General features: G+C 40.8%; 1 protein-coding gene across 4 annotated transcripts in view; it reads right to left on the minus strand.

Annotated features, from left to right (window-relative positions):
• The window catches only part of POLQ (DNA polymerase theta), a 135,269-nt gene that overhangs the window by 78,606 nt on the left and 28,946 nt on the right, over positions 1-27,717 (minus strand). For 3 of the 4 annotated variants that reach the window (XR_014709586.1, XM_084614300.1, XM_084614298.1), the window contains exons 7-14: positions 26,201-26,360; positions 25,939-26,085; positions 23,886-24,098; positions 16,023-16,165; positions 13,970-14,174; positions 11,326-11,468; positions 2,564-2,757; positions 2,084-2,208 (exon numbers count right to left, since the gene is read on the minus strand). Coding sequence is in view for 3 of the 4 variants with exons in the window: in XM_084614300.1 (XP_084470426.1) it covers positions 2,084-2,208; positions 2,564-2,757; positions 11,326-11,468; positions 13,970-14,174; positions 16,023-16,165; positions 23,886-24,098; positions 25,939-26,085; positions 26,201-26,360 (1,330 nt within the window). In the remaining variant the exon portion in view is untranslated. The remainder of the gene's footprint in view (positions 1-2,083; positions 2,209-2,563; positions 2,758-11,325; positions 11,469-13,969; positions 14,175-16,022; positions 16,166-23,885; positions 24,099-25,938; positions 26,086-26,200; positions 26,361-27,717) is intronic. The other variant, XM_084614299.1, reaches the window with a different exon arrangement.

Below are 27,717 nucleotides of genomic sequence, written 5' to 3' on the forward strand. Positions count from 1 at the left end.
TGATAGATTGACACTACTCTGTAATGTCCTGGACAAGCTTTACTGAATTACATTACACCTTACTGAAGTAAGTTTAACACTTTTGGAGTTCATTGTATTAAAAACACAAATATTTACATACTATCTTGGGATTATAAGGATCTTCAAAGGACCTTTTGAAACAAAGTGAGCTTTTAACATTAAGCGTTTTCTTCTAGGAGTAGGGGAATATATGCTAATATAATTCCTCCAGTTATCAACGCTTTAAAGTCACCCACCTGGAAAGGTGCACATATACTGGTTCAAACTGCTATGCTGTCTTGTGGCCTTCTTTCTGATCCAGCAGATGGACAGGACCCCTGGACCATGGAGGGCCCCAGTCCTTAGAAGTTTGGAAGGACTTGGCCTACTGAGGCCACATAATTCTGAGTATTTCTTCCGAGCTGAAGCTGTGATGAACTTGTGACCACAAAGGAAACTCCTTGGGTGGTGTGTTGAATGACTACTCCTGCCAGGACTGCTCCATCTTAGTATTGGGATGATCTCTGGTCAGCTTATTAGCATACATTTAGGTTCTTTTATTGTTTTTAATGCTTTCTCTGTAGTTCTTTTACCCTAATAAGAAAATATGCTTGCATAAAAGAGCTGTGTGGTACCAATAACCATGGACAGTCACACTGTCAACTGTCTCTGAAGAGAAAGCAAGTAGGTGTGCTCAGCGGGGAACAATACATCAAAGGCAGGGAACTGTGCGGCCTGGAAATGCCCTGGTCAGACAGGAAAGAGACGTAGGTCTCCATGCAAAAAGGCAACGGGTAGGAAGGTGGAACTCTGAGAATGGGTGTCCTCGAGTGAATCACTGAGGAGAAATCCAGGTGCAGCTGCACTGAACTATGAAAATTACAAAAATTGGCTGGGGAAGTCAAGGGCAGATTGCACAGAATATATGGCCTGCACAATATTATTGATGATAATGGGTAAGATGGAGAAAAACAAGCTTGACTCTCACTGGCCAGACTAAGTTTGCAAGGCTAGCAGTGCTAGGAAAAATCAACTCCTTTTTACCTATAAACTGAGCACAGTGGATATGGAAATCATTGGAAGACAGACACAGAATTCCATTTTTATAGCCACTCAGAATACAGCTGCACTCATTCCTCTTAACCATACCTTATTTCAAGAGACATCATTTATTTTAGCCCCAAAATTACCTATGTTCTTGTAACCCTTCACTGATTGCTGAAAATGATTTACCCTGGGCATAGAGGATCATGAAGCTAATATTACAAGACGTTATTAACACTAACAGAATGAAGACAGTTAACATTTTACAGTTAACAAGAACTTTCCTTTCTGAATAACTTGTATGTGCCCTTCATTTTCGATCTTTGTCACACACTGCATCCCACAATTTGGGCCTTGAAAAGTTGGGAGATGTGACCACTCTTTAAAATTCATGTGTGGAGTTAACAAGGACTTTGGTGATGAAAGAAAAGTTCTCTTACTCATGTTGTGTCCTGTTATCTTTTGATTTGCCAGACCTATTTTGGCAGGCAAATTATCACTCTCTGAACCCTTTTTAAGTGTTTGAGAAGCTATGGTAAGTGCCAAGGAGGATTCTCTTTTTTGGCAACTGTAAAATTACAATTTTTCAGTCAATTTTGCAACTAAGAAATCTCTAAACTAAGTATCAGCTGCACCCAAACTTTGTCCACATGAGAGCGCCAAATTGGTAGCTTGGCAGGAGCACAAAATTAACCTATACTTAATTTGCATAAAATGGGACAAATTATATTCGTGTACCATTAAGATGCAGCCTTTGGAGACTACATTTCCCAACATGTAGTTCTCCATATTTATCCTATCATCCTCCAATCAGTGGTGTAGCCTCTGCAGGATGCTTTTCCATAACAAAAAGCAGATGGCAAGCACAAATTGCACTATAACAGTGCATGAGCTAAATGTATCACTGCCACATTTTAGCCAAAAATGCCGTATATGAAGACGACGGACCATCATTTCCTCCAGTAACAAACTAGAAAGACCAAATATTTAGAACTAGGCAACGCAAGACTCCAGAATTTTTTCTATCCCTATGACTCACCTGCATAGGTAGCAGCAGACTGCTGCAAGGACTGAAGCTGGCCACGACTACAGTTATATTTCTTAGTAATATCCTTTAAGGGAACCTCACTGATTAAATCCAGTAGCACAAGGCTGGTGAAAAACCTGTACAAAAAGCATACAGAGAAATTTTAAAAAATAAAGTAATTGATGGCAAGCTAGTAGTAAATGCTCTGTGCTACTTTGGGCCTGAAGTGGCAAACAAAGGAAATAACTTCTCAGACCATTTTTCTTAACACATACCCAAGCTTCTTGTAGCTACAATTCTCTTACCCAGTATCGATAAACTTATTCGGGACCGAGCCAAATTGTATTAACTAACAGCTCAGCCAACAGGAGAGCCAATCCCAGACAATGCTTTCACACAGAACAGAACCTAGCAATTGGATCTCTGTGGATTCTCACACATTTGTCCTTTAGAACCTCCTCCCCTTAGGCACTTAGGCCCATCTGTTATTACCTTTTATGAATGGCCATTTGTCTGTGCTGTTTCTCTGTTTTAGCTATGATTTTGCCCTTTACAGAGCGAGCCAGGAAGCCTTCTTCAATCCCCACCAGCTCAGCCACTCGCTTCATAGATGAAGGCAGCTTCTCCCACAGGCAGAAAAACTGATACCAGTCAATAGTGGTCCACTCCTCATACACAGGAGTGACCTAAAAGAAAACAAATCAATATCTCATTCTTTAAAGCAAAATCTTTACTTCACAAGAACAGACAAAGAACTACACTGCAAGAGGAGAAATAATAATGTAATCCAGGGCATATGGTTACAGTGTCTGTCCTACATACAACTCAGATGCACTGAGTCATAACCACATACCCTGAAGAACGTAAAAGCTCTTCCAAACTAGTTTTTAATGTTTGGACTAATGAGCTCTGACACATGTTAGTATATTCTCATGATTACACAGTTCAGACCCTTTGTCAGATTGTTCCCTAAATCCAAGCCATTAAAAATAAATAAGGGCTTTTGAACAATAACTATTTTTATTTCAAATAACTGATTAACATATGCCTGTCTATTAAGATCAGTGTCAGTGAGACATTTTTCCAGTACATTCCACCAAGAAACAGGACATCCAGTTAGAGCAGCCTTGCTAGACACTACCATGGTATCTGATCATATAGAGGAGTAGGGTTCTGCAGTCCACTTTTCCTCTTACTTCATGATAAACTCCAGCACAAAAATCTCAGTGCTATTATTTATATGAACAAAAATACCCCAAAAATTCAACCACTAAGGGACCAAAACAAAACAAATAATTCTGGTTAAAATTCAGTCAGCCTGGTTCAATACCAGGAGAGAGAATGTCGTAATATTTACATCAACATATTGAGAGAGACTGTTTCAAAATAACTAGTTAACAGTACTTGGGGCACATTTAACAGAATACAAAATGCAAAATGTCTAGGGTGCAGCTACAAATCCTCCATCTCCCTTTTAATGTTGGCAAGGGTAAGAATAGCTGAAGACAGGATCCCATTCCAGAGAGTTAGGCCTTTTTTATCCATTCCTAACCAACAAATATTTATCCTTTTTATCAAATTCCAAAAAAGGTCAGCCATAGATTTGTACAGTCAGAACATTCAAGCCTAAGGGAGTTAAGAACCATTATTAAAGTAGACAGAGAAAAACTAACACGCAGGATACATTTGGAGAGCAACTCCCGGCAAAAACCATCCCCAGTCTTGCTTTGGAAATGAACAGTTTACAAATAATGTTTTAGGCAAGGTTAATGGGAAAGAAACTCAAGAACATTTTGTTCAAGAGCACTATTTCAAACTAAATACACTAGACAAACTGCTGTGCTTGAAAACTCCAGAGAGAAAATACATTACATTAACATGTCCTGCCTTGGAACACACACAGAATTCATTCTTTCATTTTCTACTTTTTAATAGATGTCAGCAGGAAATGCGTACATTGCTGCATACTATACAAAGCAGCTCTGCTTTGCTTACTGAAAGTAGAAACAAAATATAAATCTTCCTGATCTGGGCAGTTTGCAGGCACGTATGGGACACTAGCACACCCTCCAAAATCATTCAGTTTTGGTCAGCAGCTGGTCAATGACAGAACAAGCAGGGGGCGTGGAGTTGAGAGAAGGCAAAAGCATGCATTCCTCACTGTTTATGATCCCAACAATCACATCATCCCAGCTTTGTTTTGCATGGGTCACAGAGGTCCCCAGCAGGGATTTCCAAACTGTTGAAATTCTGTTTCAGGGGCTGTGTTTTGTCTTTATTAGGACAGTATGTACAAAGATGCACATTTAATGGGGAGAGAGAACAGTATCAGATTTTGGACACCATTCCTTTAAGGCCCTCTTGCCCATGAATCTTACGAGGCTCATCAGGACACCTAATCACTCTCTTGTTAATCTTTACAGGCTCATGACTCCCTCTCCAGGAATTTTAATTGGCTTTTAGGGGCTTCTTGAATATGCACACACATCGTTGTTGTCTTGTTGGAGACCACACCCCACAACAGGTTTAGCAGACTCCTCAGGGCTCCCCTCTCATAGTTGTAGTAGGCTCCTCCACCCCAAATGTGCCAAACAGGCTCATCAGGGACCAAAAACTTCTTAAAGATTATAGGGTGGTTGGGATTGGCCCCCAACAAGCTTCCCTAGGCTCAGAAAGGTGATAGGACCCCATTAGTCTGATGTCTGAGGTACAGCTTGATGAGCCTAAGCGCCTCAGGGGGATGTAAAATTCAGAAAACCTTTGTCCAATTCACTTCAAATATTTTAGAAAAATTCTACCTCTGTTCCAGAGAAAAAATTCAAATTTTGAGACAGATGAGACTTTTCTATGGGTTTGAGGAAAACTGATTCCAAATTGGGTTTATAATGTATAAAACCAATTGAGCATCAACTATGGAGCGGCAGCTGCTTCATAATACATGCTGCAGAATCAGAATAGTTTCCCAACTTAATCAGGGTGGATTGATTTAAATCAGCAAGCAGAAAACCTTGATTTAAATAATTGATTTTAATCATGTTTTGTATTTGTAGTTTTTAATTACTTTCTTAAAGAAAGGTTGCGTTTCATTGGTTGAGCCATTAAAACACTGATTTTGCCACTGAATATAACCTTTGCACTAAATTAGGTGCTTCATTTTGCTAACTAGGAGGATATACTATATCTATACACATTTATTTAAGCAATTATATAGCTTAACATACATTTATTCAGATTTGTAATTTTTACATTTTTATTATGTAACAAAATGATGAATGATGTATTTTTTCACTAAAGGATTATTAATTTTTTTACTTGTAATTTTTGTATCAATTAAAGATGCACAAACAATTTTTTTATTCAATAAAAACATCTTAAATGTGCTGGATACACAAGAAAAAAGTTTATCAAAAAGTTTAATCAAAATATATTTTGCATTTACAACTGATTTATTAAACAAAAGTAGTATTATCTGTAGCTAATAAACAAAACTAATTGTTTTGGTCACTATGTCCAAGATTTTAGAAGTAGTAGACTTCATCCTATCCTACCTTGTTTTTATTCATAAATGGGAAGAGGAAAAGAAACTTTCATTCTTTTTCAACTCCCAAATGGTTTCTTAACTTTGAATGAACTAGTTGTAGAACTGAACTAGTTGAATGAACCAAAATGAAGAAAATATTCTCTGCACATGCAGAAGAACATAAGAACGGCCATACTGGGTCAGACCAAAGGTCCATCTAGCCCAGTATCCTTTCCTGTGAGAGAGGCCAATGGCAGGTGTCCCAAAGGGAATGAACAGACAGGTTATCAAGTGATCCATGCCGTGTCACCAAATCCCAGCTTCTGGCAAACACAGGCTAGGGACGCCATTGATGAACCTATCTAGCTCCCTTTTGAATCCCATTATAATATTGGCCTTCACAACACCCTCTGGCAAGGAGTTTCACAGGTTGACTGTGCATTTGCGTGAAAAATTACTTTCTTGTGTTTGTTTTAAACCTGCTACCTATTAATTTCATTTGGTGGCCCCTTGTTCTTGTATTATGAGAAGGAGTAAACACTTATTTACTTTCTCTATACCACTCATGATTTTATAGACCTCTATCATATCCCCCTTAGTCACCTCTTTTCCAAGCTGAAAAGTTCCAGTCTTATTAATCTCTCCTCATACGGAAGCCGGTCTATGCCCCTAATAATTTTTGTTGCCCTTTTCTGAACTTTTTCCAATTCCAATATATCTTTATTGACATAGTCAACCACATCTGTACGCAGTATTCAAGATGTGGATGTACCATGGATTCATATAGAGGCAATATGATATTTTCTGTCTTATTATCTTTCCATTTCTTGATGATTCCCAACATTCTGATCTCTTTTTTGACTACTGCTGCACATTGAATGGATGATTTCAGAGAACTATCCACAATGACTCCAAGATCTCTTTCTTGAGTGGTAACAGCTAATTTAGACCCCATCATTGTATATGTATAGTTGGGATGATGTTTTTCAATGTGCATTACTCTGCATTTATCAAATTTAAATTGAAATTTCATCTGCCATTTTGTTGCCCCGTCACCCAGTTTAATAAGATCCTTTTGTAGCTCTTCGCAGTCTGCCTGGGACTTAACTATCTTGAGTAGTTTTGTAAGTAGTTTGAGTAGAGACTGCTGCTGTCAAAAGCTGGTTTAGCACTTCAACAAACTCTAGTCCAAGGTGGTTTGACTTTCTTTAAAACTTCAGCAGCAAACACGTATTCTTTTAGTAATGTTTTTGTATTTAAATTTAAATGATTTTAAAAGGTTATAATATCTTTAAGCCTTAACATAGGTTGTCAATTTCAAATTTAATTGGTGAGAAAGGAGTTCATAAGAGCAGCTTCAGGTGTGGTATTCCAATTGTCTCAACCATACTGCCAGTAGGCAGCCCAACATATTGCACTAAACACACCAGACAGGGTGGCTCCAACCTGCTTGGAGCAGGTGAAGCCCACCCTAGATTCTTTCATCTTTCTGCAAGACCCAGGCCTACAACAGATGGGATTAGCAATCCCCCACCCAACCCAACGGCTATGATAGCCACTAATGTGTTTGCTTCGGATCAGCCGTCATGTGTCAGCAATGCCCCTCTGCCATGTACATTAACCAAACCGGACAGTGTCTACGCAAAAGAATAAATGGACACAAATCTGACATCAGGAATCATAACATTCAAAAACCAGTAGGAGAACACTTCAACCTCTCTGGTCATTCAGTAACAGACTTAAAGGTGGCAATTTTGCAACAGAAAAGCTTCAAAAACAGACTCCAGTGAGAAACTGCTGAGCTTGAATTAATATGCAAACTAGGCCATCTTGATCATCACTACAAAAGTTTTTTTCCTCCTGCTGATAATAGCTCATCTTAATTAAATAGCCTCTTACAGTTGGTATGGCTACTTCCACCTTTTCACGTTCTTGGTATGGGTGTATATATCCTCTTACTATATGTTCCATTCTATGCATCCGATGAAGTGGGCTGTAGCCCACGAAAGCTTATGCTCAAATAAATGTGTTAGTCCCTAAAGTGCCACAAGTACTCCTGTTCTTTTTGCGGATACAGACTAACACAGCTACTCTGAAACCAGACTAAAAAGTGTAACTTTGAATAATCTAACCTAAAACTCAATAGCATTTGAAAATGCTACACAGTTAACATCTCAAAAAGATCTGAGGACCAGTCAGACTGTACTGATACTAAATCCATTAGGATGGACTTTAAATCCTAGATAATTGATGATGCTATGACTGTCATTGGTCCCAACAATAAAAAAAAAGCCAAGAAACCCTGGATCTTCCTCAATACCTTACCCGTCACTAAAGAGCATTGCACAGTTCATTTGAGAGGTCATATGGTCATATATCATAAAGCTAAATAGCACTCATAATAAAGCAATACATGCTGATCACAAAGTTTTTATAAAAAGAAAAGGAGTACTTGTGGCACCTTAGAGACTAACCAATTTATTTGAGCATAAGCTTTCGTGAGCTACAGCTCACTTCATCGGATGCATACTGTGGAAACTGCAGAAGACATTATATACACAGAGACCATGAAACAATATCTCCTCCCACCCCACTCTCCTGCTGGTAATAGCTTATCTAAAGTGATCACTCTCCTTACAATGTGTATGATGGCCCAACTTGATTATCATACACATTGTAAGGAGAGTGATCACTTTAGATAAGCTATTACCAGCAGGAGAGTGGGGTGGGAGGAGGTATTGTTTCATGGTCTCTGTGTATATAATGTCTTCTGCAATTTCCACAGTATGCATCCGATGAAGTGAGCTGTACCTCACGAAAGCTTATGCTCAAATAAATTGGTTAGTCTAAGGTGCCACAGGTACTCCTTTTCTTTTTGCGAATACAGACTAACACGGCTGTTACTCTGAAAGCTTTTATGGAAGCCAAAGCCACTGTACTTAATAAAACTTCTAATAGGAGGCTGCACCTCCTTGTATAAACACTTCCGTGAGCTCACTGACGAGAAAGGTCATTCAGCCGGTACAGTCTACTCCAGTTCTGGTCAGCTAATCAAGGCAGAAGCAGAGTGTATGGCATGCTGAAGTGAACATTTCATCCACCTCCTAAATGCACCCCCAATTTCTTTGGATCCTGATATTAAGGCCACTGCCAAGATGACCTATTCCACACAAAATGATCCTGGCAAATTAACTATCAACAAAGTCCAAAGTACTCTAATAAAGCTTAAGGAAAATAAGACAGCAGGAATTTGTGGAATTCCTGCAGAACCATTGAAAAGCGTAGGACAAGCGATTCATTTGTGGCTGCAGATGCTGTTCAATATCATCTGAAGAACAGACTCAGTCCCATCCCACTGGCAAAAAGGCATTATTTTATAGCTTTGGAAATCTAAAGACAGCAAACAAGACTGCTGCAACATCATAGCATTACTCATCTACCTGTTCCCGGGAAAGTTTTCCTTCTGTCTTGGTCATCTGAGCCACTGATATCTTAAGGCGCAAGAGAAGACCACGATATGATGGCTTCACTCCCAGCCATTCCACAATGGAGCAATTCTTCATAGTGCGCCAGCTTATTGAGAAGGCATGAGAACTGAAATGCTCCGTTCACATTGCATTGTGGACCATAATGCACAATCAACCACGTTTGATTCTGCTGTCAGCGAATCACTTTGACTGATCTTGAAACTCACAGGCCTTTCTGACAAACTCTGGAGAATGTTTCATCTTCTACATGCCTCCTCAAGCTAAGTTCTTGTAAATAGGAAAAGAATCATCTTCCAAATTAGATTGGGCATTTGACAAGGATGCGTTGCAACTCCAGAACTCTTCAATACCATCATAGACTATGTGCTTAACCAGACACTAAGTCAATACATATGCCTTGATGATAAGAACCTCTGTCAAGGTTCCTTCCCCACTTCTGAACTCTAGGGTACAGATGTGGGGACCCACATGAAAGACCCCCTAAGCTTATTTCTACCAGCTTAGGTTAAAACTTCCCCAAGGCACAGAGTCTTTGCCCTTGGATTAGGTAAAACACTGCCACCACCAAGTGTTTTAGACAAAACACGGAAAGGACCACTTGGAGTTCCTATTTCCGCAAAATATCTCCCCAAGCCCTTATACCCCCTTTCCTGGGGAGGCCTGAGAACAAACAAGATTAGCACAAACCCCTTGGATTTTAAGACCCAAAAAACCCAATCAGATTCTTAAAAATCAGAACTTTATTAGAAGAACAAAAAAAGATAAGAGAACAACTCTAAGATCAGAATGGAAGATAATCTTACAGGCAGTCAGATTAAAAACATAGAGGATCCCTCTAAAAAAGGCACAAAAACAGGAATACACATTTCCTCCAGCACAGTGAATTTACAAGCCAAAAAACAAAGAAAACCTAACACATTTTCTAGCTAGATTACTTACTAACTTTACAGGAGTTGGAGAGCTTGCATCCTTGATCTGTTCCCGGCAAAAGTATCACACAGACAGACAGAGACAAAAAACTTTCCCCCACCTCCAGATTTGAAAGTATCTTATCTCCTCATTGGTCATTTTGGGTCAGGTGCCAGCAAGGTTACCTTAGCTTCTTAACCCTTTACAGGTGAAAGGATTTTGCCTCTTGCCAGGAGGGATTTTATAGCACTGTATACAGAAAGGTGGTTACCCTTCCCTTTATATTTATGACAACCTTCTTGACATCTATTTTGCTGATGTAGCACTAGTTACTGAATCAATAGATGAACCAATTGTGGAAAGCTCAGTGGCAAAAGTCAGCCTGAAAATTGTTTGGAGAGGCAACCGGAAGAATTTTTGTTTTAATTTCAAACAGGCTGCAGACTCTAGCCTCTTAGTGGATGACGACCCCGTCAAGACAGTCAGTGATTTCACCTGCCTCACTTCTCTTGTTGATAACAGGGGCATCACTGAGAAAATGTGAAGCCTGCACTGCAAAAGTGCTGTTCATAATGGGGTGCCTCCTTAAGAACATCTTTCATAAACCAAACATCCTGATAAGTAAACCAACAAAGCTGAGGATATAGAATGCTACTGTGGTCAGTATTCTGACCTCTCGGACTGAAACATGACCTCTCACTGCCAAGATTGAAAACCCGGACACCGTTCAGATGAAGCATCACCGAATGATTGAGAACATCCAGTAGTATGAATTCAAGTCAAATGAAGAGATCTGTTTTCTAACTAAACAGGTCTTGCTCTCTCAAAACTGTCACCCAATGTTCTTTAAGGTAGCATGGTCATCTACTCTGAATGCCTACCATATTTCCTGAAAGAATCACCTCCAACTTTGACCCAATGAAAGCAGGATGGAAAAGACCCCCAGAAAACCTGAAACATGATGGCTGAACAGCGTCAACAGATACCTGTCCCTCACAGACATCCTACCCTGTGCCAGATTTGGCTCAGGACAGATCATCATAGAGGTGCATAACATGTTCAGTGACCACTACACTGTCCAATCAAAAGCATGAGAATTTAATTTAATTTAAATTAAAAAATCCAATTTAAATTAAAATAATCCGATTTTATTTTTAAGTCATCGATTTTTATTCACCCTGAATTGAATGCTTTTCAAAACATTTCCCCTTGCGGGGTCACCTGAACAAAATAAAAAAGCAAGAGATCCTTGCATCCAAGATGCTGTGTGCTGTGCATTCTCTTCTCCTTCACCTGTACAACTAAAGCTGCTACAGAGAGACAAACAAGGAACTTACCAAATAGAGAATATGCAGGTCATTCTCCAGGACAAAACCCTTCATAGCTCTCTGGAGGTCAGCAAAGATTCCCAGGGCCTCAGCTGGTGACAGAGAAGAGGAAAGAGTAGCAGTGCCAAGATGTGTTGGACGATAGACTTCTGCTGTAAGAGAAACAGGCATTTAATGTTACACAAAAGCTAATACTTCATTTTCAATTTGGAAAGCGCTTTATAAATATTAATCAACCCTCTTGGGGGAAGAGTATGTCTCCATTTTACAGATGGGAAACCAACGCTGGAAGTCTAAATGCCTCACCCAAGGGTAGTTAGCCTCAGAGCTGGGATCAAAACTCAGGCTCTCAATCCTGTGCTCCAACTGAATGAGACACAATTATAAATCAAATAAAAAACCTGATGTAAATCCCACTGTGACACTCTATACCTTGGTGGAGCACCATGTAACCCCCATACTCCTTATTTACATATAATTGTGATTTTGTATATAAATCAGGCCATGTGAGGTATCAGGAGAAAGAACAATGACTTTTGGCAGATCATAACCTATCTAAATATGTACATCATTAGCGCATAAGAAGTTAAAAAAGATTGTGTTGTATGGTTGTCAGTAAAACATGTTGTAAGTTGGGGAATCAGCCAGATATTAGCTCCCCAGAGACAACAGCAAGGAAAGTAACCAATGCCCAGGCATGTGTCAAACAACCATCAACAGCCATTGTTCAACAAGGGAGCTACAATGCAATGACTCATTTGCACAAGGCCACACCAGGAGAATTGCTCAACCTTTCCTGGGGACTCAGCAATGCCCACCAGACATGCCTGGACTCATGTTCTCCAAGCACATGGGACTATAGGTACAAAAAAAGAACACAATGGCCCTATGCTTGGCCTTTTCTCCTTCCCCCACCTATGCTGCAAGCAACAAGGACACTCAGAAGACTCCAACAGAGGAGACTGACCCAGGTTTCAAGGGTGAAACCTGTGTACTATGCACTGCAATATCCAGTGGGTGAGGAAAACTGCTCAATCTAGATGTTGCCCAGTCTAATAGCACTGAAAGTTTAGACTGCATGCTTATATTTTATTTTATTTTGGTAACTAACTCCGACTCTGTCTGTCGCTTATAATGAAGGCTAAGATTTTGTCACTGTCATTTTTAGTAAAAGTCACAACAAGGTCACGGGAAACAAACAAAAATTCACAGAGCCCATGACCTGTGCATGACTTTTACTAAAATAACCATACAAGCCACATGACACAGGTGAATGGTCCCGGCTGCAGACCCCTGTGGAAGCTGCGGGGCAGGGGTGCACAGCTCCAGCTGCAGCCCTTCATTGAAGCCATAGGGCAGGGGCCCACGGCCCCGGTTGCAGCCCCTGGTGGAAGCCACAGGGCAGGAGCGCACAGCCCCGGTTGCAACCCTCAACACGGGGTGGAGGCGCACAGCCCCGGCTGCAGCCACCAGCTGAAGCTGCAGGACAGGGGAGCACAGTCCCATCTGCAGCCCCCAACGGAAGGGGGAGCATGCCCCCACTTCAGCCCCTGGCAGGGGCCACAGGGCAGGGGCAAACGGCCCAGTTACAACCACCACTGCGGGGCAGGAGCGTGCAGCCCCCTCTTCCGCTCCTTCCCTCCCCCACAGAAACCCCAGGGCAGGGGTACGCGACCACTGCTTCAGTCCCCGACACAGGGCAGAGGCGCATGGCTCCGGTTGCAGCCCACATCATGGGGCAGGTACGCAGTGTACGGCCCCAGCTGCACATGGCCCAGGTTGCAGCCCCTGATGCGGGGCAGGGGAGCATAGACCTGACTCCAGCTGCAGCCTCAGCTCCAGCCGCAGCTGTTGACAGCTGAACCCCAAGAAGTCATGGAGGTCCAGTAAAATCATGCAATCCATGACTGCTGTGACCTCTGTGATTAAATCGTAGCCTTACTTATAATCATTTAAAATCCATCTTTTATAGTCGAAAACTTGTTTAAGTGTTTATCTTTACCAATGAGTTTACCTGAAGCGTTTGGTAAATCTTTCATGGGGTGAAAGCTTAACATATCAAAATCCGAATGCAAATGTCCCACATGTGCTAGGGATCTGGGCTGGGAATTTTCATTCCACACAAGGCACATCTTTTAAAAGCAGAACGCTTCACTGGAATCACCATGCTGGATCTCAGACACCAACAGGAATGAGATTTCCTATCTTTAACGTAACAAAACATTAAACTTAACTATCCTAAATAGAAAGTGTCCCAAACTAAATGTCTCGTGAAACAGAACAAGAGGAAATGTCAGGACCAATTTTGCTGGCAAAAGAAAAGGAACTAAGATTAAAGAATCCAAAACATAAGGGTCCATGGTCAGTGTTCACATACCCCATAAAGGCCACACTGCTTTGTAGTTCCAGGACTTGTAAGCTAGAACACATGAGCCTTAGTGGGGACCTGCAGAGGCCACTCCATGAAGAACTGTTTTTTCTTAAACACATACCAAAAATAAATTAATGAAAAAATTGAATTCATGGCATCCTATTCAAATGCCAATATCTGCTAAAGCTTTTTTGGTTAAATTCCAGAAGGCTAATTATAAATTTACACTTAGATCTTGAAGTTCTGCCCAGCAAAAAATCTCTAGATTACAGACACTTTTACCTTTCACTCGGTTGCCAGAATCTAAAATCTGGATGAACTCATTCTCTAGCAGCCATCTCACACAAGCCTCAACAGCTCCATTCTGAGCTTTGTCTTCATCTCGCTCACTTTCCTGCTTGCTGTCTTTCAGACTGGCAGCAAGGAGTGTGCAGGAAGTGTAGGTCCGCACATCATCTGGAGTGCTGCCCACTCCACCCACTATGATCTGTTAAATAAAATTCCACGATCATCATTGTTGCAAAAGAGTAACATAGAATTTAAGAAATGGATTAATGGATTGATTAATTAAAATTAATGGATTGATCTATAATGGATCCAAAGAAAAAGTTTGGTGTGACAGGAACGTAGGGTAAAACAGTTGCAAACGCCTACTACCACTGAGGAGAACTGTGAAGATGGTTTCTCTTTATTTTGCAAAGAGGATAAGATGCTTTTGACTCTGCCTACTGTATCAGATTGCTCACTGCAGGAGAAAGTGAATTAGTAACCCCATTTAAAGAACATCCTAACATTTTGGAGGCAGTAATGCACACCGTAGCATTTCAGGGTAAGGAGATTAAAACTAGACTCACTACTTAGACACCACTGAGAGAGTCTAAGAAAAGGGTAAAACATGATTCATTAAGTTTTGGATACAGAACAACCAAACCAGGGAGCAAGATTCTCCCTAGTGCTGTTCATCCTATTGAAGTTTTGCGTTTTGTATGTTTTTTTAAACACACGTAAATATCGTATCCCATTACCGTTTTCCTAGTTTGTAGAGGTTTTTGTATTATGCTTTTATTGTATATTATATATTATCCTCTTTCTTCATGAGTTACTACCTCAGCGCTGGAGGTAAGGGGAGATTTAGTAACAAAAACATTCTGTAGAGAATTCCATTTGTTTTTAAAAGTAAAAAATTAACTACCAACAAAAGGGGAGAGATTTTGGAGAGATGCATTTTAAAAAGAAGTTCATTTAATTAGAGATCTCTATACTCTGTACGCCTCTCATAGCTAATAAAAATACAGAATCTGGGGCATATCTGACCAGTCTCCAGATACTAACATAGTTTCTGGAGAAGAGATTATATGTAAAACAGTTAAGAAAGGAACTGGATTACAAAAATGTTTAAAGCCTGAAAATCAGCTTTGTAAAAATGGACAGATCTATTCTCTAGATGTTAGAGTCAGATCAATTCACATAAGTGGCAAAAAATAGTCCTGCAGAACGAGTACAGATGAGAGATCGAGCAGGATTCTATTTCTCGTACATTAACAGAATTGTTTACTAAGCTCCAATCAATCACATCTGTAGAAAAGGGGTGCATAACTTAGGGCCTAAATTAGTCTACAGAATCTTTAGTATTAATGATATTGTACAAGAACGACCTAGTTTGACTCTCAAGCTACGTTGACGCTACAAGTTAGGGGTGTGATTTCCCTGCTTGTGTACACATACTCGTGCTAACTCTTATTGAGCTAGCATGAGTATAAATAGCAGAATAGCCATGGTAGCACAGGTAGCAGAAGCAGAGGCACAGCTGAGCTATGCCAAGTATATACCCACTGCATGGATCAGGCATGCCTCTGCAACCCATGCTGCCATGGCTATGCTACTATTTATACCAGTGCTAGCTTGATGAGAGCTAGCGTGAGCATATGTACACAAGCAGGGGAATCACACCCCTAGCTTATAGTGTAGCTGTTGCCTCAGACCTCCATTTAAATATGCAATGCTAGCAGTAATACCTTTATCCACCTACAACCTGGGCACATTTAATATGGAGTCATACTGAGACACAAAGATGGAATCCCAAAATGCAATTTTCAGAGTCACCACCTCTCTGAATTAACAACAATCGCAGCTGCAACTTTATATTGCAGCTGCAAGTATAGACTGAAATGGATCTGTATTACTTTCATGTGAAGCTGTCTGGGTTGAAGTAATGGGGAAGGAGAAGAAGAATAGGTGTGAAGTAGGTTTAGCAGTCTCACATAAGCAGTCATCCTAAACTTATATGGAGTAACACAGCAAACTAAGTTCTAGTCCCTTTCCATGTGTCCTGTACCTCCAGGATCGCTCGTATCATGCTAGAGGTAACCTCTTCCCCTTCTCCTCTGAGCAAACAGCTGTGGACAGGCTTGAGTGATCCCTGAAGCAGAGCAATGCCTTTCAATCTCTCAGAGGACTTGCACACTAGAATGCTCTCACCTATGAGAAAAATAGAGATGAAGTGATCAAAAAAAAAAAGCAAGCTACATTTTCAATTAAGACATAATTTGAAGAGTTTTGAAATGATTTATTTATCAATTCATGCAGGAAACATCATTTAACACCATTACACAGATCATGAGTAAGAAATTTCAATATACTGCAGGTAACATTCCTCCTAGATATCTGGGCCATTTTGCTGTAATATCTACAAAGTTCAGTGAGGACACATTATCAGAGAGTGCCTTGAGAACACTTTGGGTGATATTGGCCAAAAAGCCAAGCAATTTTATATTTGTACAATCCTTAACAATGTTTACGCAATGCTGAGGAACGGCTCCACAGGTGCATGACAGTTAACAGATGGCATATGCTGTCGAATTAACAGACACTGCACTCACTAGACCCAATACTAGGGAAGATTCAGGACAGAGAAAGCCTCGGCTTGTTCTGAAGTCAACTAGTTCCACACTAGGCAGAAGAGTCCATTTTTTCTCTCCTCTGTTGTCGGATGAAATGACTGTCACAAACCCAGAGAGAAAACAGAAGTGAAATGTGACAGACTGGGCAGCTCTGATGATAAAACTACACAGCACTTGAATGACACCTATCTCGAATACAGTCTGTTAGCAACGCTTCACAACATACTGAAAATATATTTATTATTAACATCCTGATATCTTTACAGATTCTAAGACAGCAGCCTTAAGAGACTGACTTAGTAACCATTTGTTCTCCAAACTTAAAGTTTCCCCTTTACAGTTGAAACAATATAAAGTACTTAAGTCATTAACATATCAGCTAATATTAATTTAATCTCTGATATTCATATACCTATGAAATTCCAAGGGAGGCAGGGAAAGTCATATAAAGGTCCCAAAGTTGTGAACCAAAACTACTGTCCACTGTCATATTTATATAATCATATGATCTATGATGATAAAGTGAACCACAGGGGGAAAAAAGTCATGGAAAAGGACACACATTCCCTCATTGGGAAGTTATTAAACGTTTAGAGCCAACATCTCCGGATAGCTGCTAAACAATTCCAACAAGGAGGTTTAGTCAGATGACAACATATTCCTTTCAAACACAGAACTAACTAATCTGCTAATCATCTGAGATTAGATAGATTCTTCTAGTGCTTTGGCCATTGAGGAACAATCCTGCATTGAAGAGAAGAAAACTGGATGATCCAACAAGTTCTGTCTATCTCTACCCTCTAGTTCAGTATGTAGTTCTTTAACTAATCCATTCACCACCCTGCACACCTCCACCCAGAACTGGAAAAAGGTGAAACATAGCCAATTTCGTAGTTTCTGTTCCTCAGTACTAAACAGTCCTGCTCACTTCTCCCATGTAAAGAGAGAGACAATTTTGACAAATAGAGAAGAATTAGGAATAATCCAATTAAGAAGTTTAATTCTACTCAGACCAAATGAAAAAACTCAAGTCCCCAGATACTTCAATATTCCAGTATTTGGAGGTCTTGACAGTAACAATTAGTCTCTGTTCTTGTTTTGTCAACCAAATATCTTTTTTCTTTCTTTTTATTCTTAAAAATCTTAAATTGTAATTTTTATATTTTTTTACTATTTATTTAGGAAGTTTTAACAAGTTTACATATCCTCATCATATCATCATCTGTGATCCCTCGAGGTTGAGGATGATCTCTTTCACAGGTGTTTATTTTTTATCAGTCCTTTGGTGACTGAGGAATCTGATACTTGAGCCACAGGCTCATTAGCAGACATTGCAGGTGGTGTTGGATGTCAGGGTTGGGCCACAATCGTTGTGTCTCAGTTGTCTGTCTTTTCTTTTCTGGTGTTTTTCTGTGACCAGGGCAAGGCAATTTTCCTCAAAAATGGACGTTCCCTCTCTGACAAGCCTTTGCCAGTTATCCCTGTACTAAACTACTGTCTCCCAGTGTGTGGTGTTGATGCCACATCTCTTGATGTTTGTTTATCTTGAGGACTTCTTTAAAACGTTTCTTTTGGCCTCCCGTTTCCTTTCTCCTTTGGTGAGTTGGGCGTACCGCAGCTGTTTTGGTAAGTGTACATCAGGCATGCACGCACAGTGCCCGCTCCACCTCAGCTGGTGCTGGATAATCAGGGCCTCAACACTGAAGATGTTGGCCTCTGTAAGGACACTGGCATTAGTGTGGCAATCCTCCCACTTTTATGTTGAGGATCTTCCGAACAAAGTTCTGGTGCTGATGTTACAGGTTTTTCAGGTGTTTTCTATAGGTCACCCAAGTCTCACAGCCGTAGAGGAGAGTTGGGATTACCACCGCTTTATAAACTAAAAGTCGAGTGTGTGTTCTGATGTTGTGATTGTTGAACATCTGCAAGACAGTCTGCCAAAGGCAAGGCTGGTGCAGAGAATACCATGCTGAATCTCGATGCCTATGCCTGCCCTCTGTGACAGATGGCTGCCAAGATAGGCAAAGTAGTCTATATTTTCCAGTTCTTCTTTGTCAGTGTAGATCTTCCTTGCTGGGTCTGATGATTGACCGGGAGCTGGCTGGTGGTGAACTTTTGTTTTGCTGGTGTTCAGATTGGCCTTAGGCTTTTGTAAGCTTCAGAGAAACAATTAAGGGCTGTTTGTAGATCCTCCTTTGAGTGTGCAACTACAGCACAATTATGTGCGTACTGGAGTTCAGTTATTGCTGTTGATATTACTTTAGTTCTGGCACGGAAACAAGAAAGATTGAAGAGATTGCCGTCAGTCCGATATTGGATGTCAATGCCCTGTGGCAGACGGTCTTGGGATAACATTTTCATAACTGCTAAGAAAATGGAGAAAAGGGTGAGTGCCAGTACACAACCTTGTTTTATACTAGTTCGAACGACAAAGGGCTGAGAGGTAGAGCCACTGCACAGAATGGAGGCAATCATCTGGTCGTGGAGGAATCTTACAATGGTGATAAATTTGCTTAGGCAGCCAAACTTTGAAATGATTTTCCACAGAGCCTCACAGTTGACAGAGTCAAAGACTTCGGTCAGATCAATAGAGGCCATATACAGCTCCTGGTGTTGTTAACATTTTTCCTGTATCTGCTTGGCTAAAAAAATCATGTCTGTGGTGCCTCATGATGGTCTGAAACCACACTGGGACTCTGGAAGTACTTCTTCTGCAAGAGGGAGCAGGCAATTCAGTAAGATTCTAGCAAGACTCTTCCCAGCGATGGAAAGAAGGGAAATGCCTCATTAGTTGCCATAGTTGACCTTGTCTCCCTTTTTGAAAATGGTGACGATGTTAATATTACATAAGTCAGCGGGGATTTCTTTGGTGCGCCAGATTTTGAGGAGCAGCAAATGAAGCTTGTTAGTCAGTGTTTGTCCCCCCACTTTCAGTACTTCAGCTGGTATGCCGTCAGAACCTTGTGCTTTATTGTTCTTTATTCATTTAACTGCTTTGCGGACCTCCTCAGGTGTTGCTGGGTTGGCAAGAGTTTCCCAAATTGGGTGCTGAGGGATGGAGTTGATGATGTCGTCAGTCAGAGTTGATTCTTGATGTAAAAGCTTTTGGTAGTGTTCCTTCCAGCACTCTTTGATGGATTCATTATCTTTAAGAAGGGTACTACCATCTCTGGATCTCAGCAGCGAGAGGCCACATGAGCTTGGTCCATAAAGAGTCTTTGTCTCACAAAAAAAATCTCTGCATATCATGTCTTTCAGCGAATGCTTGGATTTCTTTTGCTTTGTTCTCCCACCATTTGTTTTTGATTTCTCAGATCCTCCTTTGAACTTCAGCTTTGAGTTGATGGAAAGAGCTCTGCTTCTGACTGGATGATGAAAGGTTTTGCCAGTCACAGAAAGCTTTTCTCTTCCGGTCCAAAAGGGCTGTGATCTCTATGTTGTCATTGTAAAACCAGTCCTGGCAGGTAGCAAGGCTGATAGATTCCTCACAAGCCTCATGGATGGCCTATTTTGGGGCTTCCAAGTCTTCTTCGACACACGCATTGTCATTTCCAGGTGTGCATATGGTCAGTTTTTCACTGAGGTGTGTTTGGAAGTTCTCTTAGTGCACTGAGGACTGAAATCTTTAGATGTTTTATTGCCATCTGTATGATTTGGATTGCTTTCTATGTTTTGGTGCAATCCAGATAGACATGACTGATCTCACCAGGCAGTGGTCAGTCCAGCAATTGTCAGCTCCTCTCACAACATGGGTGATTTGGACATCTCTTAGATCCTATTTTCTTATGACAGTCGAGGAGGTGCCATTGTTTTGAACAGGGGGTATTGCCAAGTTATTTTCTACTTGTTGCTGTCTGAAGATTGTGTTTGTGATCACAAGGTCATGTTCTGCACATTTGCACCGATAATAGTAGCAAATGACTTATTGGCCAATTGGAGGCACTCATTGATGCCGACAGGGAGCTCACTCAGGTGGTCGACTAGAAGGTTCTTGATTGCAAAGCCAACACCGTGTATTCACCTGTCGCTTGCTGGTTTTCTTTTCCAGAAGAAAGCGTAATTGCTGTCCTCTTCCCTCAAGTGGCCTTCACCTGCGCATCTTGTCTCACTGAGAGCAGCGATGTCGATGTGGTACCTCGAGAGGTCTTGGGCAACTATTGCTGTTCTGTGTTTGGGTCTTTCACTTTTTGATTCGTCTAGTAGAGTACAGACATTCCAGTGGCAAGAAATATTTTTGTTTTTCGACCGCATTGGGAGTGATCCCTCTGGACACGGTTATCCTGCCAGGTATGGTGGGAAAGCCTTTGTGTGGGGCACCTTTTCGGGCACCTTTTCTAGCCCCTTCCCCATATGGGGTGAACAGAGGGGATCCTAAAAAGGCCTGCTCAGTCGTGACCGCGGCTGCCAATAATGCCCCCCATCTCAGTCCAGGGTCACATGCCGACCATCTTGCGGTCAACTGCCTGCATGTGTGTCTGTGACTAGGGACTCCTGGTGATCACTTCACCTGTTCCTGTCACCACTCGTCCATCACCGCAGGACTTTTATGGATGGACATAGGGAAAAAGTTCTTCCTGAGAGAGAAGCCTGTGCATGAGTAATTTAATGTGGGAGAGCTGTTTCACATCAGCAGCCATACAAATCTTGTCGGAAGAGGCGCCTGTCTCCGGCAACAAGGAGGTCCAATACAACCGGGGATTTCTCCTCCGTTGCAGCCTTTGTCCACTTTTGCAGCCGTTGAGAAGTGATCTTGATTCATCCGCCTGCTCTGCCATTGAGGTCTTATGCTGGGTTGTGTTGGGCTGCACTTTGTTTGGTACCTCACCTTCAACCTTACCACCATGGGTGACCCTACCAGGAGTACAAGACTCCCAATGGCATCACTCTTAGGGTCTTAAGGATACACAAGCTTCTCCACCACGTCAAGGTGGCAGCCCAAAAACGAAAACTATCATTACAACAGTTAGCATTTGTTTAAAGAGACATTATATGGGAATAAAGTAATCTGATCTTTCTATTTAATAGGGTGTTACCACATTACAGAGTGAGCATCATTACAACATCGATGTCAGTTTTATTAAATTGAGTGAAATCTCAGTATACACATACTTAACAAACTAGGTATGTCTACCAAATGTTATTAAAAAAAATTGGACAGGTGTGGTGGGTATTATTTATTTTTTGCTGGTGATGTACTTTCTCTGATGTAAAAGGTAACCAAATATCTAAGTAACTATCTGTCCTCTGTTTATTTTGCTGGGTACATAACTGGTGTGTTAATTCTTCCATAACCACAACCTCCCATATATTTTTGAACCATTCCGCCATTGTTTTGCTATTTATCTTTTTCCAATGAGATGCTAATAGCCAAGCAACTACTAGCAAATGAGAGATTCACTCATTTCCTTTTCAGTGACCATTTCCACTGGAAGCCCCAGAGGATCACCAAAGGATCATTTGATAATAAATATCTATTAATTTTTTTATATTTGGTTATGGACTGCATCCCAATACTCTAAGGACTAGACATGTCCACCATATATATATATGCATACAATCTCCTCTTTCACCACAATTTCTCCAACATTTATCCCTATTCAACCTCTCTATATATTTTAACTGGTGTGAGTTACCACTGAAACAGTATCTCAAAGATTTGTTTTTTTTATTGTGCTACAGGTGAAGGTTGTGGGTCATCTTTCTCAGATCAAACCTTACTTTTTGTTCCTTGTTTGTCAACCAAATTTCTAATCCATACTAGGAAGTTGTTGTTTTTGAAACTGGAATTGCTGTGGTAGAAAGAACAGCAGCTGGTATTTGCTATTATGTTTACACTTTCATCCAAAAGGCTTTACGGAATAGGCGGGGGGAGGTACATTTATAAACTCAAACATATGTTCAGACTGCATACTGTGCAAGAGTAAACGCAGGTTCATGTCAGACAGGTAAAAAATAAATCACCTCCTCTCATACGGAAAAAAAAGGATCTTCAAAAACCAAGCAACTTCATTTTATAGCAGGTTTGGTCAAAGTGTAACAAGCAGGCTACAAGAAATTCTACAATAGATCATGATACTTCCCTCTTCAACGTAGTGGTGTGGCCTACAGAAACTCTCAGTTCCAACATGCAATGCTGCCAGATTGCTCAAATCAAGATGGAATGTTCCATTTCAAGACACGTAGTGTCTGCAAGCTGCAACCGTGCATTAAATGTAGCCATAAATCTAATTCAGTGGTTCTCAAACTGTGGGTCAGGACCCCAAAGTGGGCCATGACCCCATTTTAATGGGTTAGCCAGGGCTGGCTTAAGACTTGCTGGGCCCCAGGGCCAAAGCCGAAGCCTGAGCCCCAGTGCCTGGGGTCGAAGCCTTAGGGCTTCAGTCCTGGTGGCAGGGCTCAGGTTACATGTTCGGGCTTTGGCCCCAGCCCCACCCCACCCAGGGCGGCAGGGCTCAGGCGGGCTCAAGCTTTGCACCCCTTCCCCTCCTGGGGTCGTGTAGTAATTTTTGTTGTCAGAAGGGGGTCACAGTGCAATGAAGTTTGATAACCCCTGATCTAATCCATTTATGAAGAGAATGCAATGAACTTGCAGCAAGTAGCCAACACCACCCGCAGCAGGGCAGCCCTGTTTTATATTTATGTTGATCTTTATACTCTCCACATTATTTGTGCATTTGCAAAAAACCCAATTCCAGCCATAAAATAAACTTCCATTCTGAATAAAACTGACATTAACAAAGTTATTTGCCTTGCCATGCCAAAGGAGTTCTTGACTGATGCTAGCACAGCTCAAGATACCTTTTTTTCTGTGAATTGCCAGAGGGAAACACTCAATATTTTCCAGATTCACAAAACAAGTAGTTTACCTGGAGACAGGCTTATAAATCCAAGTTACTTGTCCAAGTGGAAGTTATTTGTTTGCCAGATTCTGAGTCTAGAACTTCAACATCATCTCTCAAATTTTAAGTCTGTAAAACTCCTTGCTAAAACTAGCCATACCCCACACAATTAAAGCAAATGATCAAAGTATTAGAGGTGATATGAAATTCAACAAAGAAAATAGACTGTGCCTCCAGTAACCTGACATGCAGACACCAAAATCAATTCATGCAGTGAAACAGAATCCCCTAGGAATTACAAATTATATCCCTATTAATACCAAACAAATTAATCTTGATTAACTATCATACTGAATACCAAAGGAATTCATCATGATTAATCACTAATTGTAAAGCACTGCCCTGGTTATAATTAGGTTAACACAGTTCTTAGAGAATGTTAATAAAGCCTCCACTTACCCACTGTGTCTACTCCTTTCCTGCCAGCCCTCCCAGCCATCTGTTTGTAAGTTAGGATGTCCAGAAGTCTGCCACCAAACACAGGTGTTCGGATAATTACCCGATGTGCAGGCAGATTCACCCCAGAAGAAAGGGTGGATGTCGCTGCCAGGACTCGAATCAACCCCCGGCGAAAGGCCCCTTCAATGATATCCCGTTCATCAAAAGTAAGACCTGAGGAGACAATGCTTTCAATAAACACACTAACAGCATGTTTGTGGTGAAGCATAACCATCAGCAGAGAAAGCCTTGTGAGAACAGCCAATATGTTAATGAACACTTGCCATGTAGCGATTAGAACTATGGAGCCATGTCACACCAGTATCTTGATCACTGCATGGCTGAAATAATCTCAATTCTACAGAAATGTTTTCCTTTAAGTATTCTAACTAATAGTATGATTTTGCAGTCTGCACCTCCAAAGTGCATGCAAACGCCATAAAAGGTCAGACAAACACAATATTTCTTTGAGAATCTTTATAAAAGAGAAGAAAGTTGGATCCAGCAGTTATAATAGGGGATGGGAGTTAACAGTTTTTTTCCCTATTTAATTTCTGTGATTTGCGGTCTTGAACCTGGAGTCCGACTAAGTTATCTAGTTCATTTCCCTGTAAACCATCAAAAATACATTTTCCATTGTTTTCTCCAGTCTAGTTTTGAGTGTCCAAAAGGGCTTCTAACACCTCCTTTGGGAGATTGCTGAACAGCTTAATAGATCTTACTGCCAGGAAGTTTCCTATTTATATGATTTCATCAGTCTGCTTCTAAGACCACAGCCTTGCACCACCCTAAGTTATTCTTTTTCTTCCTTGACATTTATAGGTTTTAAATATTAGTAGACTTTTCTTCCTTCTAACCCAATCTCCCTATATTCAGCTCTTTCATCTTTCTTCGTAAGTCACTCCCCTCAGCTCCCCTGATCAGTTTTGCAGCCTTCTCTCAAAGGGCTGTTATGACAAAGCCAACAAGACCAGCTTCCCTACAAGAGATAAACTATCAAGTTTAAGGCTTATAAACTGAGGAGCTGTTAGCCTGGGATTCTGACAAAGGATCTAAAATTACTCAAAGTCACGTCAAGAAGGAACCTGATGCATACTGGGAATCTTGTTTTGAAAAATGAACTTTTGTTGGCATACCTTCAAGGTTGGGTTGTTTTTAAATTCAGAGAAATTGAGCGTCAGTGGGGCCATTGGAAGTCTCCAGAAAAGAATGCCATATTAGCCAGAGTAGTTTTCCATTAACTACAGTTAGTGAAATCCAAAGAACTCAAGGGGACAGAAGAGCTTTCTTTTGTTGATTCAGCACATCACTGTCCTTAAATTTCATTTTATTCCAGTCTAACTTAGAGATCAAATGAGTATTTAACCTGTCAGAGTTTCACACCAGGATTTTTCTCAAGGTTAACTACACACCCTCATTGTCTCTGGATTCTGGTCTCTGCACTGGTTTTTACCATCAGGACAGACTAGGAAACTTCTTCCAACAACTGGACCTTGCTTCCGATCTACCCTTCCAGAAGGACCTATCTGATAAACGAATCACAGACCTGGAGTAAACAGATAGCAGCTACCACTAACAGTGAGAGATTTACTTTCTTTCCATGTTCGCCCTTTGTCAGAGACCCAGAATAACAGCTCCTGTCCATCTTCTCGTCTATCTCAGCGTTTGGTTGGGTAAATTGTCTTAACTCACTCACAAAGCTGATAGTTTTGACAACGTCTTGGTTGTAACTCAGTATTTCCAGCATTTAACAAAAGCTGGGTTTGTCAACTACCATTGTCCTCTATGTTGAAATTAACAGAGAGAAAGTTTACCACACAATTACTGAGTTAAGCCTTAGGCCACAAAAAATCATTTCAGGCTTAGCTTTAGCTGTGGGTGGCAATAACATTTGATTTACCTATAAGCGACAAAATGGACTAAAGACGTCAGAAAATGACTACTAAATATAAATCCAACTAAATTTTGGTATCCATATAGTATGCTCATGAGAAATGAGTAAACTCAGAACTACCTGCATGATGAAATGCCACTCCCCATGGTAAAGTACGCTGGAGCACAGAGTCCAGACCTGACGATGAGCGCCTTAGCTGGTCCATCACCTCCTCTATTCCTTCCTTGTCCAAGGCAACTGGTGAAAGTGCTGAGGTTTTGGTAAACTCTTTAGTCAGGAGAGAGAAAGAATATTTTTTAAAGCTCTCAGCAGGCTTACTCTGCTATAAAGACATAGTGCAGCTCATAGTCTCCTATTAAGCTACTTTCTCATCCCCTCTTACTCTCAGCCTGCTGCAGAGACCAGTGTTGCAGATTGTAGAACTCCCTGGCTATGATGTCTGCCAGCTTTTCACACCAGTTCTTGGATGGACAGAAGAGTAGGACTGAATGGCCACCGTGAATGGTCTCGTAACACAGGCTCACCACATGGTCTTCATCTCCCTGAATTAAGACAGACAATTCTTTCAACAAGTTCTTGTATCATACAGAGTTTGTAAATGCTGCCATTTTCACCTCTATCCCACTTCAAATCCCCTATCCCAATTCAGAGGGAGAAACAAAGGTAAGAAAGGGAGCAGAATTTTCTTGACCTTCGAAAGTCTAGGGATTAGTATGGGGCTGATGTGTACATGTCTTGGGCCCAACAACAGATGAATCTGAAGATTTGTGTCAAATTATCCCTAGCTTACTCCCATTGTTACAATCACAATTAAAACCTTTTTAACCATTTATTCACACAAAAAGAACAGTTAAAGCATTTGAAACTTCAGAAGTTAAGTAAAAACTTTAACAATTCCCTTATTCCCTTTAGTTGCATAGAGTTTCTTATACGGAAAACTCCCTTGTCTGACAGTTTCTTTAGGTTGTATTAAAGATGAAGGGCGAGTGGTTATTAAAGTTCAACTGTCTTTTTAAGGCAAAGACAAACACTCAAGAGAAGGAAAAGAATAGGAAAGTATAACTTCTTTCTAACTCTGTGTGTGTGTGTGTATATATATATATGTGTGTGCGTGCACTTAAAACTTGATTTCTTAGAAATTTTAGGCAAAGCACATTATTTTAATAGCCGCACAGACACAAACTCTTACTAGTCAGACTAAAACCTTTGTCAATAGCTTGCTTGTTTGATTACAGGTTACTAGCATGTTTCTGACATGGATTTGTTCTAGATAGTTAAACCAGATTATTTTTAAGCAGGCAGCCAAAGGAGGAATAAAGGAGAAAATAGAAATCAGGTAGGGAAGGAAAAACAATATTACACTACGAAGAAAGCAGTAGCAGAAACTTCAAGTGCACAAGTCTTGTTCAGAATTCTGCCAAACCCAGCAGAGGTGGTGATGTCATCTGGCTCCCTTTTCTTGCCCAGTTTAGTTAGGACATCTTCCAGGTTCATGACAAAGGCCCAAGACCATGATGGTAGATCCCAGGGACCCAGTGAGCTGTGGGCACCTTAAAGTTGAAACTCCTTCCCTCAAACTGTTGAGTCCACAAATTTGGCTTTCCAGCCCACTTAGCTTAAGCATATTGCCAAGTAACCTCTAGAAAAAGAAGCAGCAACCTCACCCTATCAAAATTATTCAATTAAAACACAATTACAGTTATTCCAATTATAAATATTTATTTTGGTTTCTGGACTCCCTCCACTTGTTATGCCAAATTATGATCTCTAATCATAGTTTTTTGTTTAAACATCCAATTTTTGCCACTCTCTCAAATTTTTGCTTATTTTATATAACAGGCTGAGCTGTTAGAATCATAGAAATGTAGGACTGGACAGGACCTTGATAGGTCATCTATG

The sequence above is a fragment of the Lepidochelys olivacea genome (genome assembly GCF_965140295.1).
Source record: "Lepidochelys olivacea isolate rLepOli2 genome assembly, chromosome: 1".
Lineage (NCBI taxonomy): Eukaryota > Metazoa > Chordata > Testudines > Cheloniidae > Lepidochelys > Lepidochelys olivacea.